Below are 22,577 nucleotides of genomic sequence, written 5' to 3' on the forward strand. Positions count from 1 at the left end.
CCCAGCCCCGGCCCCTCCGCGCGGCACGGGGAGCCCCCCATGCCCTCTGCACGGAACACACAGGCCGGCGCCGCGCTCAAAGGAGAACCATCTTTATTTACAAATGTACAGTTTCACAGAAACAGCTTGGTTTATGCAGACGGACACCACACGGGACCACGGCCGGGACCCTGCACAAAGCAGCTGACCACACAAGCCCAGCGGGCCCCAGCCCTGGCGCGGCTCTGCCACAGACCAGGAGGAAGCGGGGGACCCCATGGAGCCCCTCCGAGGCGACACCAGCGCGGCCCGGCTCCAGGCTCTTAAATGCACTTCTAAAAGCTCAAGTTTAAAACAGAAACGACTTTGGAACTTGGGCTGGGCAGGCGCGGCCGGGCAGCTCTTTGGCTCTGGGCTGGGGAGCCCCCGACAAACACGGCTTCACCACTGTTTCGCTACTTGTTGACAGAAGCATTAAAACACAGAGACAGACCCGGCCCGACAGGAGAGATGCGACAACAGCAAACTATGTATCCGCCCTGGAGTTTCGGGAGAGAACTCTGCTGGCCCGAGACCCCCGCCCCGCTACAAGCACACTTGGGCACTACTCCCTCTCCGCCTTCCAGGGAACAAGGCTCGTGGAAACACTTCACAAACAGGTGCCCAGACCAGCTGTGTCCCAGAGCCCCGGCCCTGGCCCTCCCGGTGGCCTCCCCGCCTGGACCCCAGTTCCCGTCTTTCCGGGGGCCAATACCAACACCTCACTGACTGCAAACCGAAAGGGCTCACGCCCTCCCCCTGCCCCGTGGACCAGCCGCTCCCCTCCCCCACCCCGTGAAGGACCACCACTCTCATCCCCTCCAGGAGCTCCCACACCTGCCAACAGCTCACCTGGGCCCGCCGGGACCAGCACCCAGCAGGAAATTGGCCAATACTTTGGCAGCATCGTGCAAAAAGACAGATTTTGTTACATCGTGCAAATCAGGAAACTGAGTTATGAACAAAGGGCCACCTCAACCCCCAACCAACCCCCTTTCCATAGAGGTGGCCGCACACTGTCCCTTTTTCAACAGACAGAAGGAAACCTAAGAACTGCTAAGGGGCTCGCCTCCCCCGGCTTGGGCAGCTGAGCCAGGCAGGGGCGGACCACAAAGGTAGGGGCGAACGTCTGACGGCTGCTGTAGACACGTATGGTAAGACACGTGGGAAGAAACTGACACGCATGGCCGTTCAGACAGGCCAGGGAGACACCCCTCCCCCTCCCCTGGCACGTGGAGGAAGGAAGAGCGCTCATCCCAAGTAGCGGGCATCTGTCACAAGGTCAGCGACAACTCACAGCTACCACGCACCCGCACTTCTGGCCGACCCAAGGCCACCGCGCCGGGTGTCCCGCCCACCTGCACTGCGGAGGACACAGCTCTGGCAGCGCTGGCCACGGGGGTTTTACTCGGTCACTGGCTATGTACAGCTCGTCTGCGTGGACAGCCTGTCCTTTAGCTTAGGCACCTGAGTGGCAGGCATCTGCCCACACCAGAGCTCAAGAGTTCTGTGCTCAACCGAGAGGCCAAAGAGCCCGCCGACCCTGCGGCTCCTCGCCCAGTCTCCTGGCCGGCGGCCGTCAGTCCAGAAACAGCTTCCGGGAGCCCATGCGGGAACGGCTGGAACGGCGGATGTCGAACTTGGAGTCCCGGCACTTTTGGCAGACAAACACTTCGGGGACGTTGGACTTGCGGATCTTCGCGCAGGACAGGTGAATCCAGGTGTGGCACTCGTTGCACTCAATCATGGGGCGGCCAGCGAACGGTTTCATGCAGAAGCAGGTGACGAGGTCCCAGGAGTCGTCATCTGAAAGAAAGGAAAACGCTAAGAGGAGGGGACGTAACCGCTCAGCCTCCCAGCCCAGGGGCCGCTGGCCCGGCAGACAGGGCAGCCGAGTGTCCGGAACCCATCCGTCCTGCACTTAACGTGCAGGCTCACAACAAAGGGCCCCGGGTGCGGCCGCCACGCGCTCGGAGATTCTGAGCTGCGCCCTGGATCTCTGCTGCTGCTACAGAGCGAGCCCTCCTCCCAGGAGGGGGCAGGGACCGCCCACTCCCGAGAGGGGCCTCCGCCGGCCACCACGCGCCCCCAGGGAGCACTCACCGGAGTCCACCATGATGTCCTCGTCGTTGCCGGTGCTGTCCTCGTCCCGGAACACCACCTGCTTCCCCTGCCGGACGATAGTCCGTTTGCCTTCAGTTTTTATTTCCTTGACCTGATCAGGTGACACAGTGGCACAAGACCCACTGGAGGGAGTGTCAGAGTCCCAGCCCGAGCAGGGGTCGCCGGGGGCCTGGGGAACGCCCTGCAGGGCGGGGCTCGCGGGGGTCTCGGCGAAGGCGGCGGCGGCGTCCAGCTTCAGCAGGCCGCCCCTGTAGCCCTCCTTCCCGGGCCCGTCGCTGTCCCGGCGCTTCCTCTTCTTCTTCTTCTTCAGCTTGTCCGTCTTCTTCCTGTCCAGCAGGAAGTTGCTGGGCTTGGCTCGCTGCAGGAGGGTGGGCTGCAGGTGGCTAAAGCAGCGATCGGAGACCGGCAGGGGCACCGAGGCGGCCACGTCGGTGAAGCCGGCGTCCCAGCCATCGCTGTCCACGGTGCCCGCGGTGCTGTTGGCCGGGCTGGGGCTGCTCCTCAGAGGCGGTTCCTGAAAGGAGGCGGCGCAGGTTCTGGTTACGGCGCCGGGGCCAGCCGGCCCCACAGCCTCCCGGCCGCACCCCGGCCAGGCGCCCTCGAAGGAGGCATCCGTCCACACAGCCTCGAACCTCTCGGCTCGGCAGCACTACGGGCGAGGCTGGAGGAGAGACCCCCTCTGCTGTTGAACCCCAGGCCCCGTCCCAGGCAGGAAGTGAGCTGTCGGGAAGAGGCGCCGCCGGCACCTCACCCCTCACCTTCTCTGTCAACCTCTCCTCCACTTCCCCTCCCAAGAGGAACGCTTTTTTAATTAAGTGAATTAAATTAGTTTTGAGAATTTCCTGACACTTTTAAAAAACCTGGAGATATCCCATAATAACACAACACTGAAGCAGGCAACTCCTGCCCCAAAGCAGCGAGCGGGCGCCGGCTGCAGCCCTTCCAGGCACGGCATCTGCCAACAGGCAGCCTCCTGCATGGAGCCGTCCAGAGCCAGCGAGGCACCGGCGGCACTGGTGTCACGACGCGGGGCCTGGCTCCGGAAAGCTGGATTCTTCCACGTCTAGCCTTGCACGCTGTGACCAAGGCCCCTCACATCCCACAGCGCGGCAGCTCTGGCCCACCGGCCGGCCCTCTCCCCAGCAGGAGACCTGATGCAGCCGTCCCTGGAAGACTCCGTGCGTGGTGTTACCGCAACACGGAGGCTGCTAGACACCGGAGCTCCACCTCTAACCCACCAGGGCCCGGGGCGAGCGGGGCCCTCTGATGCCTTGGTGTCCCTGTCGGTAACTACCGGATCGACGGACACCCCCACACCCCCACCTCGGTCGGCGTGTGCTGGCCCTCTGTAAGGGCAGGCAGGGAGCAAACAAGCAAACAAGCGGTCACCCCCGGAGGCCCTTCCTGCCCACGCCCAGCCCTCACGGCCTGAGGGTTACCTCCTTCGGGTAGGGGATGTAGCCAGCGTAGGCCAACACGAAGGTGCAGAACTTGTTGAAGTCCTCCACGGTCCTCCGCCTCTTGCAGCTGGGCGAGTACTCCTGCGAAGGGGAGGAGCCGTCAGCGGGCGCCCACACCCCAACTACGCTGCGGGGTGCACCCGGGATCCGCGGCCAAGGCTTCACTCCACTGCCAGAGGGAGCCAGCGCTGCGATTTCAGGCCACGATCGCGGGAAGCCGGCTGCGAGATAAAGGCCTGCACAGAAGTTCGGTTCTGCGCCTGTGTGCGGCTGCCGGCCTTATCTGCTCCTCGGCCGGCCGCCGGGAGTCCTACCCCGACTGCCACAGCCTCTCCCACCGAAACCACCTCAAGTGGCCTGGGGAGACCCCTCCCTGCTGCTGAGGGGTCCCCCGGGCGCCAGGGGTCGGGGGTCTCCGGGAGCCCAGCAGGCCGCCCGCGGAGGCCCACGGGGAGACCTCCGCCCCGCCCCGCCCTCCCCTCGAGGCCGCGGGAAGGGACTTCTCCCGAGGTAGCCCAGCCCCCGCTCCCTCGGCCGGCCGGCATTTTGGCCGCGGGCTTCTCGGCACTCCGGCCCCCACCCCGGCCTCACCGAGGCGCCCCGCCGGCCCGACCCGAGCGCGGTCCCCCAGCACCGCCACGCCGACGCCGGAGGACGCGGGGGCACCCTCGCGCGCAGCCGCCGGCGCCTCCTCTTCCCCGAACTCCAGGCTCCGCCGCCGGACCCCCGAGGCCGCCCGCCCCGCACGGCCCACGCCGCGCCCCGCCGCTCCGACTCCGGGAGGAACTTTTCCTCGGGCAGGGCGGAGGGCACCCGCGCCTCCCCGCGCCGCCGCCTGCGGGCACAGCAGATGGCGGGGCGGCCCCCTCCCCGCCGACATCGGGCCCGGAAGGTGCGGGGCCCACTCCGCGGGGGCGGGGGGCTGCCGGGCGACACTCGGGCGTCCCTGGGCTCCGGAGGCCCCGCGAAACCACTACCCCCCCCCGGGCGGCCACGCGACCGAGGAGCGCCCGGCGCCGCCTCCCCTCCCCCACCCGCCCCGGCCACCCGCCCCGCACCCCGGACCCCGGCGGGGAGGGGGCGAGCGAGCGGGCGGCCGCCGGGGGACCGCGGGGAGAACCGAGGGCCGATCCCCGGAAGGAGGGGGAGTGAGCCGGGGCGGAGCGAGGCGAGCCGCGCCGCGGGCGGGGGCCGGGGGCTCCGCAGGGGGAGGCGAGCGCGCCCGAGGGCGTGGGGGCGCCGGCTCGGGGCCCCGGAGAGGGTGCGGACCCCCGACAGACGCGGCCCGGAGCCACTCAGGGGGCGGGGGCCGACCGGGCCGCGAGCGGAGCCAGGGGGCGGGGCGCGGGCCGGGGGGACCGGGAGAGCGGCGGTGCCGCGCGGGCCGAGCCCCCCGGCCGAGGGGAGCCGGGAGCCCCCCGGGAGGAGGGGGAGGGGGCCCTGCGAGAGAAGCGGGAGCGCGGCGCGGGCGGCAGCTCGGACCGCGTCCCCGGGGGCGGGGAAGGAGCCAGCAGGCCGGCGGGAGGGGCCGGGGCAGCGGACAGGTCCCAGGGCGACGCGAGGCCGGAGAGGCGCCCCGAGCAGCCGAGTGGGCGCGGCGGCCCTGCGGAGGGGGCGCGGGAGGGCGCGGGCGTCCGGGCAGGGGAGGACGGGGCGCCGGCCGAGCGGGGGGCGGGGGCTGAGGGGGGCGACGAGGCAGAGCTGGGGGAGGGGAGGGCCGCACTCGCGGCGGCCGGGGGTCGGGCTTCCCCGGGGAGCGCAGAGCGGGTGGGGGCGGCCGGGGGGCGGCCGGGGCGCAGCTCCCACTCACCTCCGGGTGGAAGGCGGCGGCGCAGGAGTCGGAGTCCATGTTCCGGGGTGGGGGGCGGCGGCTGCGGGAGTGCAGGGGCCGGGATGCGGGAGTGGGGCCGCCGGGGGCTGGGGGCTCCGGTGGCCTCGCAAGGCGAGGGCGGACCCGGGAGGGGTCGCTCCGGCTGGAGGCGATGAGGGGCTCGGCGTGTCGCGTCTCGGGTTCTGTGCTCCCGGGCTGGCGGCTCCACTACCGAGCAGAGTAGGCGATGCAGCTCCCGCGGCCGGCGCGGCGGGAGAGTCGCGGCGGGGGGCGGCGGCGGCGGCGAGCGGGAACCCGACCGGCTCCCCGACCTGACGCCCAGTTCGGCTCGTGTCTCCGGAGGGAGGGCGGGAGGGCCGCGAGGGCTGTCGGGAGATGTAGTCTGGCGGCGTCTAGGGGCCGGCGGCGCGGGGGCGTGGCGCGGTGCATTGTGGGAGTCGTAGTCCGTGGCCAGCCAATGCGGCGCACAAAGGCCGCTTCGGGACTCCAACACCCATGGGGCCTCGCGGCGGCCCCCGGGAGTGCGGAGGCGGGGTCTCGGGGGCTCGAGGGCCGCTCGAGCGGGGGAGGTGCGGGGGCTTGCGCCCGCTCAGCCAGGGAGGCAGGGGGGAGGGGCAGCGCGAGTGGCTGCGCCTCAGACTGCGCGCGGGCGGGGGCGGGGGCGGGGGCGGGGGCGGGGGTCGCCCCTGCGGGTGGGGGGCGGGACTGGCGGGCCTGGGTCGCGGGGGGCGGCGGCTGGCGCCTCCCATCTGTGCGCTGGGGGCTTGGGGTTTGTGCTCTTTTGTGGGGCCGGGGTCCCCGCGCTCTGCTCCCCGAGTGGGGCGGGGGCACTGACGTCGCCGCCGCCCCCGGCCCGCTCCCTGCGGGCGGAGCCGCGGTCGCCCCCAGCGCCCGGGCCGGGCGGAGCGAGCTTGTTTTCGCGGCTGCGGGTGTCTGGCCGGCGGCGCGGGCTCCGCGGGAGCGGCGGGGCCGAGGCCGGCGGGGCCGGGGCCGCAGAGGCCGCGTGAGGCGGGGTCGGGCCGGCCGCCGGCGTCGCCCGCGAGGTAGAGGTGCTTGCTTGGAATTCCCTTGTGGTGGTGGTCGGCGCCGCCCCTGCCCCCGCTCGGGACGGCCGCGGCGGTGCGGGCCTCCGGGCGTGGACGGCGGCCGCGCTGACGGACGCGGGGCCGGGGCGCCCGCGGGCCGCTTCACAACTTTTCCCGTGGGTGGGGGTGGCCCGGGCGGAGTCGCGGTGATTGACGGCGGAGGCCTCGAGCGCGGGCCGTTGCGGGGCGGTGGGGTCCCCGGACGGATCCGGCGGGAAGACGGGTCCCGAGGAGCCTGGGTTGTCGCACAGACGCCCCTCGGCGGGCCGAAGGTTGGCGGAGCGCCCTGGCGCGGTAAGTGGCAGTCTCACTGTCGGGTGTCGCGGTGTGGGTGCTGGGTCACCGCCCCTCGCTGGGGTCCCCCCCCAGGTAAAGTGACCGAGGTGGAAGCGGAGGCGGTGGTCGCAGGCTGCCAGGCGTCCACTAACAGCTCCTCCCCAGCCCCGCAGCGTCCCCCGGTTATCGGTGCGGCCAGAGCCAATGTCCTGAGGTCAGCGGCGGCGCCCAAGGCCAGAGCCCATGTCCTGAGGTCAGCGGCGGGGCCCAGGGTCAGCGTGCTTGGCCTGAGGAAGAGGTGGGAGAGGCGACACCCACCCGAGGCTGTCGGGCATTTGACGAGATGAGCATTGCACCCTCCATGCACACACACAGGCTGATGGTGACACACGCACTGTCACACACACGCATGCTGATTGACAACGAGGTGCACATGACATCCTCCTCACACACACACACGCTGTCACACTGATTGTCAACGAGGTGAACCTTGCACCCTCCACACACACACACACACAGAGGCTGGTGGTGACACACTCTGTCACACACATACATTGTGGTTGTCAATGAGATGGACGTTACATCCTACACACACAGGCCAGTGTCACAAACAGGCTAAGTGTCACACTGTCACACTGATTGTCAACAAGATGAACGTTACATCCTCCACACACACACGCTGATTGTCAACGAGATAAACAACATCCTACACACATACACACACACTGAGTGTCACACGCTGATTGTCACACATAGGCTGATTGTCGACGAGGTGAACATTACATACTACTCACACACACACACTAAGAAACTGTCAACCCGAAAGGACTAGCTTAAAAGTCACACATACACTAATTGTCACACACTGTCACACGCGCTGGTTGTCAACGAGATGAACGTTACACCCCACACACGCGCACACACTCACACGTGCGCACACGCTGATTGCCAACCCCGAAAGAAAGGAGTAGCTCCGAAGTACCAGCGCACTTAGGGAGGTCCCAGACTGGGGCTGTGTCCTGGGGGCCAGGTGATGAGCCTCGCTGGGAGGGAGTAGTGCCCAGTGGGCCGGCGCGCAGCACGGAGAGTGGTGGGCCCCGGGCTGTCCAGTGCTGGCCTCCCTGCTCCCCACGCCAGGAAAGCGACCTGGCAAGCACTTTTTGGTCTCCAGTTTGCCTTTGAAATGGAGCCTCTGAAGGAGATTTGGACAGTCCTCCTGCCGTTCCTTCCCTAGTCTTAGAAAAGAAGGAAAAAGAAGAGGCTGGCACCCGCCATTGACCGAAGTTGACCCAAACTGCGTGGCTGGTGTGCATGTGCCCGGCAGCAAAGCTGACTTTCTCTGTGCGAAGGGTTTGGGTTTGGGGTTTTTCTCAGGTGCCCTGCACTACTCCTGGGCACAGGGGGCTGAATCCAGAATCCCTCCATTAACTCAAAGCGTTAGCCACAGTAGCCAGCTCCCCGGGACTTATGAGTCTTTGTTTTCTGCTTAAAAAAAAAAAAAAACCTGCTGAGGAGCGCTAGTTATCAGATGATTGTAGTCACTTAGGAAAGAGGAGGGGGAACCTACAGTAGCACAGGTTGTGACAAGTTAAAAATACTAAGAATACCATGGTTTCCCAGTAAGTAACTTGAGAATGTTGTTATTTTAATTGAGTTACCAAATATAGCTTCACCTTCCTAAATCTCAGGGCTACGCACACCACATTCATTTGGGGGAACATTCAGGAAAGCTCTCTGCTTCCTATTTTAACTGCTCAAATGTGGGTGTGAACACAACCAAAGATTTATTTTTCCCAGAATAATTTCCTGATGTTAGCTTTTTGTTCAACTTCGTGTTGTTATGAATGCTCACTGCCCTCTGCCTTCTGCCTTGCTCCCTGCCAGCTCCAGGAGACGAGGGAGAAAGTGAGAATGGCTCAAAATCATACTGTTTTCAGCTTTCATTGCTGTATGAACATGTGTGAATGATTTGACATCATTAATAAATAATTTCTAGACCATATATTGTCAGCTTTTCATATAGTAAGAAATAAAAACCTGTGTATCCAATGAATTTCTTGTGTTACTGCTCATCTTGTTAGAATATGAAGATACTAGCTAACTGTGTGTGCCAAACACCTGAAATGCTTTCACTGACAACAGCTCATTTATATACATAAATGCATTTAATGAGCATATAATAGTCCTTAAATTAAAAAAAAGTTGGGGGTGTCTGACGCTGTGGCACAGCAGGTTAAAGCCCTGGCCTACAGCGCTGGTATCCCATATTGGCGCTGGTTCTAGTCCCAGCTGCTCCTCTTCCAATCCAGCTCTGTGCTATGGCCTGGGAAAGCAGCAGAAGATGGCCCAAGTCCTTGAGTCCCTAGAAGCTGCTGGCTTCTGGCTTCAGATCGGCACAGCTCCGGCTGTTGCAGCCATCTGGGGAGTGAACCAGCAAATGGAGGACCTCTCTCTCTGTCTCTGCCTCTCTGTAATTCTGTCTTTCAAATAAATAAAATAAATCTTTAAAAAAATGAATTTAAAAATTTGGGGGCTGGCATGGTGGCGTGGCAGGTAAAGTCACCACCTGTGGTGCCAGCATCCCATATGGGCACCGGTTGGAATCTCAGCTGCTCCGCTTCTGATCCAGCTCCCTGCTAATGCACCTGGGAAGGCAGAGGAGGACGGCCAGATGCCACGTGGGAGACCTGGACGAGCCTCTGGCTCCCGGCTTCAGACTGGCCCAGCTCCAGCTGACGGAAGACCTCTCTCTGTCTCTTCCTCTCTAACTCTGCTTTTCAAATAAGTGAATAAATCTTAAAATTTTTAAAAAAGAAAAGCTTATAGTAAGCACATTACAAGTCACATATTAGGAGGCCCAAAGACAGAAATTCAGGGTATGTGATAGCAAAAAAAGGTTCAGTTGCTTGTCTATAAATGCTAAGGGATGTGTTCTTAAATGTCAAAGCCAAAAAAAAAAAAAAAATTACAGCAGCTTTTAAAATGATCCTGTCTCCTCTTGTCCTGTCTGCTTAAAATTAAATTTCAAATATCAAAACTAAGCAGCTTGAGTGTTTTTAACTAAGTAGTGCCGTTATTTTTTAAATCACATTGCAAAAGTTACTGGGGTGGGGGTTGTGGTGACACACATTCCATTCCACACTGGAGTGCCTGGTTCCTGCCGGTTGCACCCTGGGGGGCCGCAGCAGACAGTGTGCTGAAGCATTCGGGTCCGCCACCCATGGGAGAGACATGGATGGAGTTCCTGGCCCCTGGCTCCTGCCTGGCTGTTTGGGGCGTTTGGAGGGTGAGCCAGAGGGTGGAAGGTCTCTCTCAGCTTTCAAAGAAACATAAAAGAGGTCAACTTTTAACTTTTTCGTGACTGAAGCTTTTATCTGACAAAGCCTGGTGCTTGTCCGAGTTAACAGGTTTCTCAGCAAACAACAGATTCCAAGCAGGAGCCAGTGTCGGATGACCTCCGAGTCTGACCCAACAGGGTTTGCTAAGTCGATGACGTGGTCAGTGCAGAGGGGACAGCAGCTAAGCGGCTGGCCCAGGTCGTGGGCTCCTCAGCCTGGCAGACATGGCCCACAGACCTGCCCCTGTGCAGTGAGCTGGGACGTGCACACGGCCCCAAATGCTGACACACTTTGTCTCGCGCTTCTCGGAGACGGGATTCTTTATTTTGAACTTGTATGATTTTTTTGAATTCACAGGTACAAACAGAAAATGCAGGTAAGCAAAAAAAAAAAAAAAAAAAAACCTTAGCCATCTAAAGTAAATGTTATTTTTTCTAGACATATGAACACACAGGCCACTGGCTCATACCCTCAGTAATCTGACTTTTCAGTTAACACGATAGCACGGCCCACCCACCCTTCCCTTTCCGTAAATTTCTCCAGCATTCCTCATGGCTGCACGGTGAGATGCACAGAAGATGTTTAAATGAGCGCCTGTTGCTAGAAATTAAAAAAAAAAAAAAAAGCTGCTGTGTGCTCCGGGCCGGAAGCGGCACTGAGCGAGTGCAGGTGGACGGCTGACCCAGGGGCATTGCAGGCCCGCCGCGAACGTCCACTTCCTGGTGGCTCCCGCTCGTCACAAAGCCTACGCAACTGAGCGATTGGCCGGGCTCCGGGGCAGGAATGCCGGGGCCGCGGCCGCTGGCAGCCGTGAGAGCAGTCCTTCTATGGGCAACGGGCAGCCCGCAGGGCACCTGGAGGCTTGTCCGCTCGGGCGGACCCGACACGCAGCCCGGCGGCACGGTGCGGGGCCCGGCTCGCTGCGGGCGGGGACTGACAGCCGGTTCCCGGGGCGCACGTGGGCGGCGAGCACCCGAGTTTGCACACCCCAGGACTGCTCTGCTCTGACCCTGAGCAAAGCGGCTTCCAAGTGTCCTCCCCCGACACAGGAGGGGAGCCCAGGCTTTCCCTGTCCCCGCTGGGGGCCTCGGCTCCTGGGCCTCCCGCGGAGCCGCCGGCCGGGGCGCCCCGGGGCAGGTCCACTCCTTGGGAGGGCAGCTGCGGAGCCCGCAGGGTCCGGCTCGCGGCTGGGCAGTAACTGGGCGACCCCCGCAACGCCACCGCGGAGCGCGAGTCTGGGGTCCGGCCCCGGGGTCGCTTATGGATGCGCCGAGAAGAAACGTCACCGACACCCCTCAGGCTTGTGCGTGCTTCGGTCCTGAATTGTAGAAGAAAAACAAATTATATATGTATGTATCTCGTTCGAAGTCAGTCCCGTGATGGGGTTCACCAGCAACCCTCGGAACTAAGGAAACAAATCAACCAATAAATAAAGGCCATTGTCCCAGGCGCGAAAGGGGGTGGCTTCGCCCTCGGGGCCCCGCTAGCCTCTCCCGGGTTCCGCGGAGCGGCCGGGTCTGGGCGGGTCGTGGGCAGGCCCGAGTGCGCCCTGGCCACCCGCCGTCCCGCGGGCCCGGGCGCCGGCGGGAGCCGCGGGAAGCCCCGGCAGGAGGGCGGAGCGAGGCGGCGGGGCCGCGGACAGCTGTGACTCAGCCGGCAGAGTCGGGGGCGGGCGCGGCGCCGGGCCCGGCGGGGTTAAGTGGGCGGCGCTGGCCGCGCCCGCCCCGCCCCCGCCGGGCCGCCCTTCCCGGCCGTATTTAGAGCGGCGGCGCCCGGCGGCCGCGGCGTCCTCGGGCTCCCCCCCCGCCAGCGCCAGCGCCAGCGCCATGGAGCGGCCGGCGCCCCTGGCCGTGCTGCCCTTCTCGGACCCCGCGCACGCCCTGAGCCTGCTGCGCGGCCTGAGCCAGCTCCGCGCCGAGCGCAAGTTCCTGGACGTGACCCTGGAGGCGGCGGGCGGCCGCGACTTCCCGGCGCACCGCGCCGTGCTGGCGGCCGCCAGCCCCTACTTCCGCGCCATGTTCGCCGGGCAGCTGCGCGAAAGCCGCGCCGAGCGGGTGCGCCTGCACGGGGTGCCGCCGGACATGCTGCAGCTGCTGCTGGACTTCAGCTACACGGGCCGCGTGGCCGTGAGCGGCGACAACGCCGAGCCGCTGCTGCGCGCCGCCGACCTGCTGCAGTTCCCGGCCGTGAAGGAGGCGTGCGGCGCCTTCCTGCAGCAGCAGCTCGACCTGGCCAACTGCCTGGACATGCAGGACTTCGCCGAGGCCTTCAGCTGCTCGGGCTTGGCCAGCGCGGCGCAGCGCTTCATCCTGCGCCACGTGGGCGAGCTGGGCGCCGAGCAGCTGGAGCGGCTGCCGCTGGCGCGCCTGCTGCGCTACCTGCGGGACGACGGGCTGTGCGTGCCCAAGGAGGAGGCCGCCTACCAGCTGGCGCTGCGCTGGGTGCGCGCCGACCCGCCGCGCCGCGCCGCGCACTGGCCGCAGCTGCTCGAGGCCGTGCGCCTGCCCTTCGTGCGCCGCTTCTACCTGCTGGCGCACGTCGAGGCCGAGCCGCTGGTGGCGCGCTGCCCGCCCTGCCTGCGCCTGCTGCGCGAGGCGCGCGACTTCCAGGCGGCGCGCTACGACCGCCACGACCGCGGGCCCTGCCCCCGCATGCGCCCGCGCCCCTCCACCGGCCTCGCCGAGATCCTGGTGCTCGTGGGCGGCTGCGACCAGGACTGCGACGAGCTGGTCACCGTCGACTGCTACAACCCGCAGACGGGCCAGTGGCGCTACCTGGCCGAGTTCCCCGACCACTTGGGCGGAGGCTACAGCATCGTGGCGCTGGGGAACGACATCTACGTGACGGGTGAGTGGCCTGGGCTGGCGGGGGGTGCGCTCGGGTTCTCGGGCCCCAGGGGAGGCCGCCTCTCTACCTGCAGTGGAGGGGCCGCTCCTGGGCAGCGGTGTGTCTTGGTGACACTTGGAAACCAGAAGAAGGGCCCTGTGTGTGTGTGTGTGTGTGTGTGTGTGTGGAAAGGGGGTGGGGGGGACAGACAAGTAGCTGCTTGTGGTCTGTGTGCCTTGTGCCGCGGGCCTGCCTGGCTGAGCCAGCTCCTCCCTGGCAAGAGCCCCCCCCCCCAACCTTGGTCATTTGGAAGCGGCTGGGGCATTCACCCACACAATGGGTGCTTTCTCTTTTTCCCTCGGGAACCCAGGGACGGGCGGGAGCCAGACGTTCTCCCCCAGCCGGGGCCGTCCCCTCCCCGCTGAGCCAGGGGATCTCCTGACTCACTCGCTGTGCCCTGCCCGGGTGACAAGGCTTGGGACCTCCTGACTCACTCCCCCCATCCGGGTGACAGGGCTCCCTCTGACTCCCACCTGAGCCCTGCGTTGGGGGTCACGTGGTGCTTAGGCCCCGCGAGGCCTGGGACTGTAAACAGGGTCACATGTTGGGAGGTTTTCTTCCAGTTCCTTGGCCCAAACCCCAAAACACTGCCGAGTCATGGTGGGCGGGCCCCAGCCTGCCCGAGCCCTGGGCTTCTCCCACGTTTTTCATTAAGGATAATTCGCGCTCAAACAGGAGGCTACCTCCTTGGAGGGGTGAGGAGGGGCGGTGTCTGGGACTGCTATATAAGGAAAGAACCCAGGCCTTGGTGGCTCTTATCAGGCAGGGAGGCGCGGGGCTGGTTATCACAGTGGCTGTGCCCAGCCTGGCACACTCTGGACAAAGCTTGCTCCCTCCCAGATGTACTGTGGCTTCTCGTTAGGTGACAAGGGGGACGGGAGGGGCCCAGGGACAGCCTCAGCTCCGTGGGCCGCAGCTTCCTTGGCCTGCAAGCTTGTCTGGGACTCGATCCCTCACACACAGAAGTCTGACCAGTGGCTTTGAGCAAGGAACTCCCGCCCCAAACTGGCCGGACTGGCCCCTGCTTCTGCACGCCCTTCCATAAATTGTCACGACTGAGCAGCCGCGGTTTCGGCAGGTGGCTGGGTCATTCCGTGCAGCTGCCCGGAGGGGATTTCGTGGGGGTGAGGAGGCCCGCTGAGGGGGGAGCGTTCCAAGAACTCTTGTCTTCTCCCTTTTTGTTCTGAGCTACGAGACACGGAATGTCTGCCCCACCCTGTGGCACCTGCCCCAGGCCGAGAGGTGCAGCCCCAAGGGTTCCCGGGCTCCCTGTGAGCCCCAGGAGTTCTCATGCTCTTAGTAGGTGCAGTTTAATTGAGGGTGACAGCCAGCACCCCTCGGGGTTCTTTTAGCTTCTTACTGATGTGAATAGAATTCAGAAGCGTAGACATGCCTGGGCGGCTTGCCCAACAAAACACGCCTGGGTGACCTGCACCAAAATCGGGAACCAGCACCGGAACAGCCCTCTCAGCCTCACTTGCCGTGTTCCGAATCCTCCTTCCCTCTGCCGCGCACAAGCTTGGCTAGAATTTGATGGGCAGTGCCTGTGCTCACCCAGACGCTTGGTGTCTCCCCAGCAGGTCTGACCCCGGGGCCCCAGGCCCTGGTCAGGGAGGGAGGCTGTGTCTGTTTACTTGGGATTGTGCCCCAGGAGCTGGCCGGCAGGGGCTCCGCTGTCCCACAAGGCCATGGCAGGGAGCTTTTGGCCCGGGCCCTGGGAAGAGAGAGCGGACGTGTGTTTAAGGTGAAGCCCTGTGCGGTTAGCTCCTCGCCAGGGAGAGGCCCTCACGGGCGTTGAGGAAGGCCGGGGTGGGTGACTCGGCCCGGGGAGGGCTGACCAGCTGCGTCGTGCGTCCTGGCAGGTGGGTCGGACGGCTCCAGGCTCTATGACTGCGTGTGGAGGTACAACTCGAGCGTGAACGAGTGGACGGAGGTGGCGCCCATGCTGAAAGCCCGCGAGTACCACAGCTCCTCCGTGCTGGACGGGCTGCTGTATGTGGTGGCTGCGGACAGCACCGAGCGCTATGACCACACCACCGACTCCTGGGAGGCCCTGCAGCCCATGACCTACCCCATGGACAACTGCTCCACCACCGCCTGCCGTGGCCGGCTCTACGCCATCGGCTCCCTGGCCGGCAAAGAGACCATGGTGATGCAGTGCTACCACCCTGAAACCGACCTGTGGTCGCTCGTGGACTGTGGCCAGCTCCCTCCCTGGTCCTTTGCGCCCAAGACTGTGACGTTGAACGGACTCATGTACTTTGTCAGGTGAGTGCCTTCCCAGCCCGGTACTGAGCACATCACCGCTGCTCTCCCCACTTTGCAGATGGAGAAACTGAGGCCAGCTGTGATTGCAGGCTCTATCCTTTGTAAGATTTAGTTATTTGAAATGCAGAGTGATCGGGAGAGAGGGAGGAGGGAGAGAGAGATTCCATCCTCTGGTTCGCTCCCAAAATGCTGGCGACAACCAGGATGGGGCCAGCCCAAAGCCAGAAACAGGAGCACCATCCGGGTCTCCCACATGGATGGCGGGGGCTCCGGCACCTGAGCCATCGCTGCTGCCGCCCAGGCACCTCCGCAGGGAGCTGGAATGGAAGTCGGGTGGCCAGGACTTGAACCAGGCGCTCTGCTGTGGCACGCGGGTGTCTCAGCTGCACCTGCCCCACGGCTGGAGCTTTCTGGCCCCAGAGCAGTTTCTGTGGGCCTGCAGGTGTTCTCTGACCGGTGACCCTCATGGCCGTGCAGGGGCCTGGCTGCAGCCTTGGCAGCTCAGAGCAGACAGGCGGCCCCAGGTCACCGTGCGGCAGCCGCTGGTATCAGTGACCTGGCTGGTGGCAGCCAAATGCCCCAGGCGGGGTGCTACAGGCTCCCGGCCTGACTTACGCCTGCGTGTGTGCACGCACAGGTTCATGCGCCTGGCCTCCAGCCTCGCTGACCTTGGGACCAGGTGGGAAGGGGGGTCTCAGGCTGGTCCCTCAGTCCCCGTTCACTCTGGGGGCCTCAGGATGTGTGCGCTGTGCTTCTCGGCCCAGGACCGCTCACCACCCGAGCAGCCCTGGCCGCCTCTGCTCCTCCCTCCCGGACAGGACGCTCTGAGCCAGGCGCTCTGGACGAGCCCCAGAGGGAACCGAGGTGCCATTGCTCGTCCCGCAAGTGGCCCAGGAACTTGGGCCAGCCCTGGTCGGGTTATAAAACGTCACCTGACCCTTCCCCCAGGTCCTGGAGGCGTCTTCAGAGGGGTGGAGATGGCTATAAATACAGCTTAGCAGCGGGCTGGTGCCAGAGCCTTCGCCTCAGCCCCTCAGCCGGGCTTCCAGGCCTGCGGGGGCCCCAGCAGACCCACCCATTTCTCCTCCAGGTTGCTTTTTTTATTTGACAGGTAGAGTTATAGACAGTGAGAGAGAGAGACAGAGAGAAAGGTCTTCCTCCCGTTGGTTCGCCCCCTAAATGGCTGTTATGGCCGGCGCACTGCGCCGATCCAAAGCCAGAAGTCAGGAGCTTCCTCCTGGTCTCCTATGCAGGTGCAGGGCCCAAGCACTTGGGCCATCCTCCTTTGCTCTCCCGGGCCACAGCAGAGAGCTGGCCTGGAAGAGGAGCAACTGGGACTAGAACCCGGCGCCCATACGGGATGCCGGCGCCGCAGGCGGAGGATTAAGCAAGTGAGCCACGGTGCTGGCCCCTCCTCCAGGTTTCTTAGGGAAGCCGCGGGAGGTGAGCCTTCGCCGATGGGCAGGTTCAGCCCCTGGTTGTGGGGGTGGGGGAAGACGTTTATCCTTCCAGGGTGACCTATGGGCAACAGTGGGCACCCGGCCTCCTCCTGAGAGTGGAGGCTGTGAGGCCGGGGCTGGGGCCCGTGTCCTGGAGTATTTGTCCCAATGCCTCCCTGTTCACGCCCTCTCCGTGAGCCCTGAAACCCCCTGCCCGGAACGCCCCCTGTCTGGGGACAGCTCCTGCCCAGCACACACTGTCGCCCTCATCCCCTGACCAGCAGCAGGGCTGCTGTCCTGGGCCTCCTCCCCCAGGAGCGGCTCCCAGCTGGGCTGCTGCACCCTGCAGAGGTAGGACAGGGGGGCACTGCCAGCCTGGCCCTGCCGGCTGCCTTTGCTGGAGCTGGGGGCCGGATGGGGCAGCCCGGGCAGCCCGGCGGGTTTCACAGCCCCCAGACCGAGGGCTGGTCCTGCAGTGTGAGGTGGTCAGGTGGGACCCAAGAGCCCTGTCTCCAGACAGGTTAAATGGTGGAGGAAGTGCACGTTTCTGTGCCCTGAATACAGCTCACCGGGGATGCGGCCGGCCCGCCCCCTTGCCGCACCACCATGCCGAGTGACCCCTGACCCCTGACCCCTGACCTCCAAGCACTGCTGCTGCTGCTTCCCACAGTGCCTTGGCTTTTCTCTTGGGAAGGTGGAAGGATCTGGATTGCAGTCGAGGGCAGTCATTGCCAGTATCCTCATTCCTGGGCCCATGCTGGGTGCTGGGGACACACCAGTGGGCGGGACAGGGCAGGGGGCTTGTGGCAACACTGAGGGCGGGGGCAAAGGCTGTTCCAGAGCACGTGGGGGCAGGGGGACAAGCGGGAAGCCAGCACAGGGTGGGGTGGGAAGGGAAGAGGTGCCTTCAAGATCTGAAGGGAGTGAGTAGGGGGCAGGCAGCCACAGCAGCGCCAGGCAGGCCGAGTCACCCAATGGCTTCCAGCACCCCAGGGTGTGGTCACTGGGTGTGGGGAGCAAGGCCAGGTCCCAGCCTCGGGGTCCAGGCTGAGCAGGTGCAGGGGCCTGGAGTCAGCCGCGAGAGCTGGAGATGGCTCTTCCTGGTGAGGGAGCTGCCGGGCGGCGTGAAGCAACACAGGTTCCTGGCAGAGCCCGCCCCCCACTGGAGAAGGGCCTTGGGGCGTCCCCAGGGTGCTGCCCCCGTGCCCTGACCAGCTGTCCTCCCCCTCGCTCCTTCCACAGGGATGATTCTGCCGAGGTGGACGTGTATAACCCGACGAAGAACGAATGGGACAAGATCCCATCCATGAATCAGGTAGATCGGCCGGTGTGCCAGCGTTGGAGGCACAGGCTGGTGCTGTTTATAGCCACGCTGTCACGGCCCCGAGTGTTGGGGAGACAGTCACGGTGGGTGGGGTCTGTGCAGAGCCCTGTCTGGGTGGTCTCCCCTTTAGTAGGAGGTTGGTGTCGCCCTCTTGTACACAGATCCCACGGTCACACTGCTTAGTTCATCCTTTGAGCCAGAGGGCAAGGAGGTGAGGGAGCCAGCCCCACAGAGACCTGGGAAACGGTGATCCACTGAGCGAGCGCCAGTGCCAAGGCCCTGGGGCAGGGTGTGCCTGTTGTCTTCGTGGCACTGGAGCAAAAGGGTGACATCAGACAGGAGTCTTTGGGACTGACCCGCCCTCAGCCAGTTCCTGAGCAGTTGACCCCGGAAATACTTTGTTGTTGTTGTTTTTAATTTGCAAGACAGAGTTAGATCTTTCATCCACAGGTTCACTCCCCAGTTGGCCGCAGTGGCCAGGGCTGGGCCAGACCGGAGCCAGGAGCCAGAAACTTCTTCCAGGTCTCCCATGTGGGCACAGGGGCCCAGCCCTTGGACCGAATTCCACTCCTTTCCCAAGCCATAAGCAGGGAGAGGGATTAGAAGTGGAGCAGCTGGGATCCAAACTGGTGCCCACGTGGGATATCAGCGTTGCAGTCGGTGGCTGAACCGGCTACGCCACAGCAACCCTTGAAACATGTTAAGTGCCCTCTGAGTGCCCTGAGCAGGACACCAGGAGGTGCTGCCCAGCTGGGGCCGCCGCCTCTTACGGAGGGGACAGGCACCCAGCCTGACCGTGGGCGGTGCTGGGAGGCTCGGTACCGTTGGGCCACACCTGGAGTCAAGCCCCAGCTTTGCCGCTGTCTGTCATGAGCCATGCCAGCCTGTTTCCCCATCTGTGGCAGGGAAAGCCGTGGTGCCTACCCCAGGGTACCAGTGATGTATAAGGACTGCTAGGCACGGCCTGTACGCACAGATCCCTGGGGCAGAGGGACGGACCGGTGCTGGGCCAGGTGCTGCGTGTGACCTTGGGGCCCTGTGTTCCTAGGTAGGACGTGGAGGGGCATCGGCCTGTGCCGGCCGGGTCAGTGCTGGGGAAGTGCAGAGGCTGCCCCTCGCCGCCCTCGGGCCAGGCTCTGCCCACCTCCCCTCACTCTTCTCTCTGGCCCGCAGGTGCACGTCGGGGGCAGCCTGGCCGTCCTGGGAGGGAAACTCTACGTCTCCGGGGGCTACGACAATACGTTTGAACTCTCGGACGTGGTGGAGGCTTATGACCCGGAGACTCGGGCATGGAGCGTGGTGGGGCGGCTCCCCGAGCCCACCTTCTGGCACGGCAGCGTCAGCATCTTCCGCCAGTTCATGCCACAGACACCCTTGGGCGGGCGCGGCTTTGAGCTGGACAGTGGCAGTGGCGACATGGACGCTGGCCGGCTGCGGCCGCCACAGAACCCCGACGAGCTGCACTAGCCCCGGCAAGGCCCGTGGTGGGCCTCGGTGCAGGAAACCTGGCACCTGCGGGGGTTAGCAACCCACTGCTTCGTGCACAAGGACAGGTTAGGGTCACAGGCAGAGTGCGGGCGGCCCAGCGAGCCCCAGGATCTGTCACCCAGAAGGCCTCTGCATTGAGCCTCGGCTGCTGGTACCGACGGCAGTTCCTGGGGTGGGGGGGAGGTGCCGCTCCACATGCGTGAGTCTTGGCTCCCACAGGTCGCCCCCAGCTCACCCAGGCAGTGCACACAGCTTGCTCCCACCCTGGGAGAACAGGGGAAGGCGTCCTCCCGGGAGGGCCTGAATGCCGGCACTGGAGCGTTGGGGTGCCAGACTCCATGTCTGGTGCCGAGTGTCGCCGTGGGCCAGCTCCGCGCCCTGCTGGGGTGTCACACCAGAACAGCCCGGCCTCCTGGAGCTGAGTCTCGCGGGGCCTGTGCAGTTTGCTGTGCACAGAGGACAAGGCGGGGCGGCTGCAGGTCTCCCTGGCCAGCCTGTCCGCAGGGGTGTGGAGATCTCCTTGGGCCTTGGTCCCAGGCCAGTGAAGGAGAGGGCGAAAGCCTGCCTCTCAAGGTTGTGGCTTCCTGCTAGAGGCCTTGGGAGTTTGTCCTTGAGCTCTGGCCAAGCCAACAGCTGCACATGCCCAGGTCCTCGGGCCTGGGAGGGGTGGCTCCTGTTGCTTCTAAGGGACAGCCCGGACGGGGCCGCTCTCCGCGGTCGCTTCCTGGGTTTGAAAGGAGTCCGTGCCGTTTCTGGAGGTCCCTGCGGGAGTCGGGGTGCCGGGCTCCGCAGGTGCTGGCTTCAGTCCTCGGAGGTGCCTTTGCTGGGTTTGCCCTCTGCTCTCTCTCTGGGGAAGAGGGCATGTGGCCTGCTGCTTCCTCGTAGGCAAGCGCTTACAAGTGCCCTGTCCCAGGTGTTTTCTCGTAGGGGCAGAGCAGGTAGGGTTAGCGCCGTCACCTATCACATCAGGACCCTTTTATCAGCCACACGGCTTTGCAGGATGCCTGGCAGGGCTGCCAGCGACCCTGCCTGGCGTCTCCCACGTGCTCTGAAGGAGAGCCCCTGGTGCGCGGCACACTCTGTGCGCGTCATCACGTTAGGCTGGAAAACCGTGGAGCAGCCATGGCTCTTGGCTCTTGGAGTTGTCGCTCACTGAGCACCGGTGACCAGGCTGGGATGACGGACTCACTGCGGCCACAGGCTCAGGGGCCCGTGTGCTGCCTGGGGTGCCCCTCGGACACTGCTGGCTTCCTGTGCACCCCAGGCCATTTCCCAAGGGTGACGCTCGGTTCTCGCTTGGCCCACCCTCGGCCCCCACCTTTGCCCCTCCTACTCGTGAACTCAGTGAGCTCCCCTGCCGCTGAGCCATGGGGTGGGCGGGTGGTGGTGGCCTGTCGTGGGGACAGCAGGACAGGGCTCAGCCACATGGGACTCACTGAGCCCTGAGAGCCACGCCAGCGAAGGCACGTCAAGGACGTCCGAGGACATAGCCACGCAGGCAGGCTCGGTGGCTGCTGCCCCAGGTCGTGTTGGGGGACAGGCTCCTGCCCACGGCCTGGCGGCTGCTCAAGTGACAAAAGCCTGGTTTTGGCCCCGTCTGTGTCTGCGCTCCAGGGCTGCCCAGGTCACCATCAGGACCTCGCCTTTGGGTTTATGGCATCAAGGGAGGAGCCGGCAACAGCTGTCACCCCAGCAGGTGCCCCCAACCCGTGGGTCCAGGATCAGGCTGCTTGCCCTCTGCCGTGACCTGTAAGCTGCGGTGTCCCCAGCGCTCGGGGCTGTCTTCGCACTGGGACAGAAGATGGGCCGCTTGGGCGCGGGAGTGTCCCCGTGTTAGGTGTACAGAACTGTGTACAAGGCAGGTTAAGTTATGGAAACTCAGTGACTGTATTTAATGCTGAACTACTAGAATGATTCTGTATTTATATGCTTCAGAGACTTGTGTAATGAAAGGCACCCTCCCTTTGGTGTCCAGTGCCCAGTCCTACCCCAGGGGGTGGGGTGGATTTGTGTATTTATTTTTGTCTATCCTATAAGCTTATGTGTCCAGAATCCTATCTAGGGTTTTAGGAGGCCTTCAGTACTTTTTGAAATAAAAATATTTCCTATGCATTTCGTGTCACTGCCTTTCTCCCGCTGGGCTTCTGGGAATCAGGTGGCGGAGGCCACACGGTGGAGCCCAGGGCCCTGGCCGAGGCTCCGAGGAGGGTGGCGTCACAGCCTTCTGGCCTTTTCCCATGTCAGATCAGCACAGATGGGAGGCAGTGGGGAGGACGGGGACCACCGGGCCGGTTTTGGCTGTACTTCCAGTGGGGATTGGTCGCTGGAAAGCCAGCTCAGCCCTGGTGGTCCTCCAGAGAGTGCAGACAGGATGGGGGGTTCCCATTCGCCCTGCTGGTCCTCCAAGGGTGCAGACAGGGTGGGGTTCCCATCCACCTTGCTGGTCCTCAGGAGGGTACAGACAGGATAGTGGGGCTCCCACCCACCTGCTGGTCCTCCAAGGGTGCAGACAGGATGGGGGGCTCCCATCCACCTTGCTGGTCCTCAGGAGGGTGCAGACAGGGTGGGGGGCTCCCATCCGCCCTCCTGGTCCTCCAAGGGTGCAGACAGGATGGGGGGTTCCCATCCGCCCTCCTGGTCCTCCAAGGGTGCAGACAGGATGGGGGGCTCCCATCTGCCCTGCTGGTCCTCCAAGGGTGCAGACAGGATGGGGGGGGGGGCTCCCATCCGCCGTGGGCTGGACCTGGCACTTGAGGAGGATCACGCTGGGAACGCTTCTCGCACCTGCAGGGCACAGATGCAGCTTGGGCAGGGCAGGGAGCAGAACTCCTGTGGGTTTTTGCCTTCTCCAGGCCTTTCACGAAACAGATCTGAAGCAGCTCCTGACCTGCACAGGGAGATCAAGCCTGTGGCGTTGGGTACCGGCTGCCTAGCACCCATTGGTCAGGAAGTGAGGGGTGGCTGGGGTACTCTGGGCGTGAAACAGGAGAGTGCGTAGGAGTTTGGTGGGGCAGGCTGAGCTGCCACTCAGACACCTGTT

At 64.2% G+C, this 22,577-nt stretch overlaps 2 protein-coding genes across 2 annotated transcripts; one reads left to right on the plus strand and one right to left on the minus strand.

Moving 5' to 3' along the window:
- Positions 1 to 76: 76 nt before the first annotated feature.
- PHF13 (PHD finger protein 13) lies at positions 77 to 5,793 on the minus strand. The gene is made up of 4 exons (XM_051858151.2): positions 5,413 to 5,793; positions 3,582 to 3,683; positions 2,122 to 2,656; positions 77 to 1,824 (listed from the first exon to the last, which is right to left on the minus strand). Exons 1-4 carry the CDS (start codon positions 5,449 to 5,451, stop codon positions 1,598 to 1,600), a joined length of 903 nt encoding a protein of 300 aa, XP_051714111.1. The 5' UTR covers positions 5,452 to 5,793; the 3' UTR covers positions 77 to 1,597.
- Positions 5,794 to 11,901: 6,108 nt separating this feature from the next.
- KLHL21 (kelch like family member 21) lies at positions 11,902 to 21,649 on the plus strand. Its single transcript, XM_051856890.2, has 4 exons — positions 11,902 to 12,979; positions 14,881 to 15,286; positions 17,968 to 18,040; positions 19,223 to 21,649. The coding sequence occupies exons 1-4, from the start codon at positions 11,959 to 11,961 to the stop codon at positions 19,514 to 19,516; spliced, it is 1,794 nt and encodes a 597-aa protein (XP_051712850.1). The 5' UTR covers positions 11,902 to 11,958; the 3' UTR covers positions 19,517 to 21,649.
- The last annotated feature ends 928 nt before the right edge of the window (positions 21,650 to 22,577 follow it).

This window comes from Oryctolagus cuniculus, chromosome 7 (assembly GCF_964237555.1).
Source record: "Oryctolagus cuniculus chromosome 7, mOryCun1.1, whole genome shotgun sequence".
In the NCBI taxonomy this organism is placed as follows: domain Eukaryota; kingdom Metazoa; phylum Chordata; class Mammalia; order Lagomorpha; family Leporidae; genus Oryctolagus; species Oryctolagus cuniculus.

Excerpts from the sequence above, each read along its gene's own strand:
- KLHL21 (XM_051856890.2), top strand. The coding sequence starts at position 11,959 with ATGGAGCGGCCGGCGCCCCTGGCCGTGCTGCCCTTCTCGGACCCCGCG. Across the intron at positions 12,980-14,880 it reads GAACGACATCTACGTGACGG|GTGGGTCGGACGGCTCCAGG; the intron begins GTGAGTGGCCTG and ends GCGTCCTGGCAG. Across the intron at positions 18,041-19,222 it reads AGATCCCATCCATGAATCAG|GTGCACGTCGGGGGCAGCCT; the intron begins GTAGATCGGCCG and ends TCTGGCCCGCAG.
- PHF13 (XM_051858151.2), bottom strand. The coding sequence starts at position 5,451 with ATGGACTCCGACTCCTGCGCCGCCGCCTTCCACCCGGAG. Across the intron at positions 3,684-5,412 it reads CCGCCGCCTTCCACCCGGAG|GAGTACTCGCCCAGCTGCAA; the intron begins GTGAGTGGGAGC and ends TCCCCTTCGCAG. Across the intron at positions 2,657-3,581 it reads ACATCCCCTACCCGAAGGAG|GAACCGCCTCTGAGGAGCAG; the intron begins GTAACCCTCAGG and ends GCCTCCTTTCAG.